Source organism: Chelonoidis abingdonii, chromosome 3, assembly GCF_003597395.2.
Source record: "Chelonoidis abingdonii isolate Lonesome George chromosome 3, CheloAbing_2.0, whole genome shotgun sequence".
Lineage (NCBI taxonomy): Eukaryota > Metazoa > Chordata > Testudines > Testudinidae > Chelonoidis > Chelonoidis abingdonii.
The window spans coordinates 127,573,475-127,579,474 of NC_133771.1; the positions used below are offsets into that span (position 1 = coordinate 127,573,475).

At 35.7% G+C, this 6,000-nt stretch overlaps 1 protein-coding gene across 3 annotated transcripts in view; it reads right to left on the minus strand.

Annotated features, from left to right (window-relative positions):
- PRKN (parkin RBR E3 ubiquitin protein ligase) overlaps positions 1-6,000 on the minus strand; it is a 1,220,657-nt gene that overhangs the window by 800,961 nt on the left and 413,696 nt on the right. For all 3 annotated transcript variants that reach the window (XM_075064091.1, XM_075064090.1, XM_075064093.1), the window contains exon 3: positions 4,392-4,632. In XM_075064091.1, the coding sequence (XP_074920192.1) occupies positions 4,392-4,632 (241 nt within the window). The remainder of the gene's footprint in view (positions 1-4,391; positions 4,633-6,000) is intronic.

Here is a 6,000-nt window from a genome sequence, read left to right on the forward strand (position 1 = left end):
AAAAACAATTACAGAACCAGACAGAGACCATGCAAATAAATATACAAAACAATACGGAAGTGAGGATTTCACAACTACATCTATACAGACATAAGGGTTTTCCAGCTGTGTCTATTGATAAGTGAGTTCTTGTCAGACAGGATGCTGTCAAACTAAGTTTCCTTTTACATCTTCTATGCTCTTCCCTTTCTCTGGAGGTGAAAAGAATATCAGAACAGGATTGTATTCCTAATAGCCCTATAGCACCTTATTTCAATGTGACTAGTTTGGAATGTGTGGATGTGACCATACATTTCCCAGCTTATTGCTGCCTCTGCTGCTTAGCCGAAGAACCAGGCCTCAGACTGTTACAATAAAAGAAGACCATTACACAGACAGTGCTTGTGATTCTTTATTTTATACCTCTATAACTAGCTAAGTGATAAGAATACATCTAAATTCTTAAAGTATAGGCCTTTGCAGACAGGTCTGAATATCTATATCCTAACAGACCCCCTCAAAGAATTCTAGTAGACTAGTGAGGCATGATTTTTCCTTTACCAAAACCAAGTTGACTCTTCCCCAACAAATTATGTTTATCTATGTATCTAACAATTTTCTTCTTTATTATAGTTTCAACTAGTTTGCCCAGTACTGAAGTCAGGCTTATTGGCCTGTAATTTTCGGGATCACCTCTGGAGCCTTTTTAAAAATTGGCATCACATTAACAATCCTCCAGTCATTTGGTACAGAAGGTGATTTAAATGATAGGTTACAAATCACAGTTAGTAGTTCTGCAATTTCACATTTGAGTTCCTTCAGAACTCTTGTGTGAATATCATCTGGTCCTGGTAACTTATTACTGTTTAATTTATCAATTTGTTTCAAAACCTCCCCTAATGACACCTCAATCTGGGACAGTTCCTCAAATTTATCGCCTAAAAAGAATGGCTCAGATTTGGGAATGTCCCTCACATCCTCAGCTGTGAAGACTGATGCAAAGAATTCATTTAGTTTCTCCGCAATGCCTTTATCATCCTTGAGTGCTCCTTTAGCATCTCAATCATCCAGTTGCCCCACTAGTTGTTTAGCAGGCTTCCTGCTTCTGATGTATTTCAAGCAATTGTTGCTACTGCTTTTAGAGTCTTTGACTAGCTGTTCGTTAAACTCTTTTTTGGCCTTCCTAATTATATTTTTACATTTCACTTGTCAGAGTTTATGCTCCTTTCTATTTTCCTCACTAGGATTTAACTTCCTTTTTCAAAGGATGCTTTTTTGTCTCTCACTGCTTCTGTTACTTTGTTGATTAGCTATGGTTGCACTTTTCTGTTTCTCTTACTATGTTTTTTTTAATTTGGGGTACACATTTAAGTTGAGCCTCTATTATGGTGTCTTAAAAAAATTCCATTGCAGCTTGCAGGGATTTCACTTTTGGCACTGTACCTTTTAATTTCTGTTTAACTAACTTCCTCATTTTTATGTAATCCCCCTTTCTGAAATTAAATGATACTGTGTTGGGCTGCTGTGGTGTTTTCCCTGCTAGAAAGATGTTAAATGTAATTATATTATGGACACTATTACCAAGCAGTGCAGCTATGTTCACCTATTGGACCAGATCCGGTGTTCCACTTAGGACTAAATCAACAACTGCTTTTCTTCTTGTGGGTTCCAGGACTAGCTGCTCCAAGAAACAGTCATTTAAGGTGACTAATAAATATAATAGAATAAAATAGAATAGAATGGAATATACAGTGAATTTTTCCTCCCCTCTGACTGATTGATGACATTCTGTACTTTGACTACTAAATACCTTAAGAACATCTTTCTGAGAGAACCTTTCTGAAGATAAGAGATTTCAACAGACCTTTCTTGTCAGAAACCAAGGTTTTTGTGCTAAAAGAAAACAAAATCATCCCGCAGTAACAGAAAGAAGTATGTAAGGCTTTGGAATAAGCTGGAGCATGTTGTAGACTACTTGTACTGTTATGAAAGAATTACTCAGCATATTAGAGTAGATGGTAATAAAGAATTAAAGGAGACCTTCACCTCTAAGTCACAGACTTAAATCTGTCATTCACCCACTGCTTTGTGACCTACTGTATTTATGTGCACTGTATGGTTCCAAGGGGATGTTTCTAAGGTGCAAAAATCACCATCAGAACTGACAACCTTTTGAGCAGCCTCAGTAGAAAAACAATTGACTAAATAGTTTTTGGGACTAAACTGCTTTCTCACCCACAGGAGTGAGTGAGGCAAACTATTGAGGAGGTAACTAGAAGCTCTCATTGCAGATGCATATGACATATTTCTTTCGGTGCGAGGGGAGAGGGAATGGAGGAGTTCACCGTCTACTACTATCAGTCTGATACATTTCACCAGCATTATATTCACTTAAAGAAAAAGGCAGAAAGCCGTAAACAGGAATCAGATGTTTCAACCCTCAACAATGCAGGTGAGTGTGCAGCCACTAATCGATTAGAAACAGAATTTTTTTAACCTCTTTAATAATAGTGAGACTCATAGCAAACTGAGTAGCAAACTGAGACTCATAGCAAACTGAGTAGAAAAGACCACCACAAAGTACCCGTCATTAACAACTAGCCAGGCAGAAGTATCACTCAGAGCTAATCTACACTGATCCAGGTATGCGACTCAGGAGAGTGAAAAAATCCACACCCTCTGAGCGATGTATTTAAACCGACATAATCTCCAGTACAGATAGCACTAGGTTGATGGAAAAATTCTTCCGTTGACCTACTTACTGCCTCTAAGGAAGATGGATTATCTACAGCAACAGGAGAACTCCTCCCATTGCTTCAGCAAGTGTCTATGCTGAAACGCTACAGCTGTGCTGCTGTAGTGTTTTAAACGTATACATAGTCTCAGTAAAACTCTCTCTTTATTTTGTTCATAAAATAAAGAAACTATTTAGCTGCATCCCAGATAAACCTAGTCCATTGACATGGGCAATCTACATTCATTTACATTATCATCCTGCCATTGGGGATCCTTGCTATGACAAATGAGCATACTTCGTTTTGTCAGAAGCTTCACGGAGACCGTGAGTGTGAAAGAGACACAAGATGAAAATATGAAGATGTGCCACAAGAAGCCTTAAAAGTGTAAATTGCCCTGCAATGTCAGGCAAAGCTATTAAGTTCATGTAAATATTTATGCAGGGACAAAAAATAAATAAAAAGAAGAATCCAGCAGTTCACATCACAGTGCTTCAGACAACAAGCCCAATCTCATCATATCTGCCCCAACTGATCAGATTTAAATTAGCATGCACCCCTCTTGTCTCATTACTCATTCAGAATGTGAGACGTGCATCATTAAGCTAGGCACTAGTTTGTTCCTAAACTGCACTCATTCATCATTAGTTGGCGGTGAGAGGTTGATGAAGTCAGCTGTGGAACACTTCTGTGACCCACCCATGAGTTGTACATTTTCTGCGTGATTTACTTACGACATGTTATTTTAACAGTTTTGGTAATCCATATATTGTAAAGATGATTTTTTTGGTCAGGTTAATCTCAGAGTTTTCTGTTTGCCTTAATTCTAGAATGGGACTCTTCTGCGTCTACAAAAAGGTGTTTGTATATTGATCTTTTAAATGGCTTCTTCAATGAACTAGCAAAAAAAAGTCACCTCAGTACTGCAGTGTTCCACAGAGAGATTGCTACTAATTTAGGAGATGCATAATGGGGAATTATAGTAAGGATGTTTCCTCTTAGAAGATTGAAATACTATTTTAGGGATCCTTCTAAGAAAAACTGAGGCTTGGGAATCTCTTTCAAAATTCAGTTTAATTATTCATACATTGGCTCTTGATAATTTTGCCAATTTTTATGTTACTTCATTCGTGCCAGATATAGATGCCAAGAATGAAGCATGGATATTGTAAACTGTAATTTTGTGAATAAGAACTTTTTAAATCCATACCATAAGTCATCTATCTTTATATGTTAATTTGTGTTTTTCATGTCTTTACAAAACTTTCACAGAAGTATTTTAATAAAATTTGTGAACATAAAATGGCCATAAAACTTGTAAATTAAATTAAATTAATATTTCAATGCATGAGCTGTCTAATATTCTAGTCATGGAAACTGGTTTCAGCTTCAGTTACAAGAACAGATGGTGGTTGCTTCTTTTATTCATCCATAATACTAAATAGCATCATAAAAGTTAAGAAAAGGAAGAGCAAACCTTTCAGTTCATCCTCCAAGCATAGGTACGACATACTTTACTAGAACACATATCAAAAGTTCAGCTACATATTCACTGTAGATTATTGACATTGTATTGTTTGTTTAAAAGACTAAAAGAAACTGTAGCTATGCCATTGCATGAAGGATAAGTCTGAAACGTCAGTGCTAAGTTTTGAATTTACAGTCTCAGTGAGTTACCTGGTTTATCAGACGGTGTGGAACTGCTGTTGTCTGTAGTATCCAGAATAACAGCCAGCCCTGCAGAATAAGATGGGAGGACGCTGGCACTAAGGTCTAAACGGGTTAGACTTTCAGGCTCTTTTTCCATGCCTCCTAGAATACCTCCAGCGTTGGCAGTTTCAACGTCAGTCCTTTCCTGACCACTGTCTAGGGGACTCTGAACAATATGAACTATACTCTGCTGGGCCAAGTCACTGTTCTGAAAAACAAAAACAAAATCCCCAAATATGATTGACACATAAAGAAAAAATTCACTCTATCTCCAATTTGGTATTTGTTTAGCCATTTCCAATCCATTTCATGTGGAATTTCAATAAGCATTAACAGAATGCAAAGAAAAGTGACAAGCATAAATTGCAAGAATTAGGGTTACTTGCACTGGCAACAGGTTCACAATGCTTACAAATTCTAAACATTTAACAAAGAAATGGTGACCCAGAGCCAACAACTCTGAATAATTCTGTTGGTGAATGTACAGAGAGAAGTGTTATTAAGTCAGATGCTACGAAAATTCAATCTATAAAATGCATTTTTACAGAAAAGGATGAAAAAAGTTTATAATATTAATATTTAAAAAAGCACAAGTGACCTCTTATTTTACTAACTATAATAACAGTTAAAATAACAGTTCATAAAAATGCTTGAATTAGTGTGTGTGAGGGATAAATGAAGTAAACGCTATCCTCCCACTTCTTGCTGCTACATGTTGGAAAACTGACAAAAAAAATTGCAGAGCACTGTCATGTTATTTTTTCCAGGCAAACCACTGTGCATGATACATAGGGATAAACACTACAGTTATATCATTTTAGTTAATCATTCTAGACTTCCAAATTTGTTTGGAAGCCACGTTGTCTAGACTAAGAAAGTTGGCTCAAGACTTTTTTCTGTGTTTACAATTGCTATTAATTAAAACAAAATTAAAAGAGAAAACAAAATAAAGCTTTCAAAAGTGAAATAAAGAAAGTTATATGACAGTTAATAATAAGAACTGTATGTATTAAATGTAACTTGGAAATCTGAAAAGTTTATCAAAACCTGATAATTAAATTCAACAAATGTAATCCACAGTAATCCAATTATTCTGGCAAAGTGTCGATCTTGCTTTATCCTACTATTCTTAAGAAACAGCTATTGTCCAAACAGATCTCAAAAGAGATGCTTTTTACACTTCTCAAAGACCACTGCCAACACTAACTCTAAAGTCAGAAATATAAATATTCTCAACAATTACTTTATTCCTTAAATCTAAATTTCAAACTATTTTTTCTCAGGTATTATTAACAAAAACAAACCATAAATCAAGTTTTCCCATATACATATGCATACCTATATATGATATTTTGAAAAGTAATTCCAAATACACAGTTTGAGTTATTTTAAAACTGCTCTTTCCCCTGAAATCCACCAATTAGTTATAAGCACAAGTAATTAATTAAGAAACAATTTTCTTCAAGTTTACCATACACTTCTGTTTGAAACAAGTTCAGATATTAAACTCTTTAGTATCAGAGGGATAGCCGTGTTAGTCTGGATCTGCAAAAGCAGCAAAGAATCCTGTGGCAAC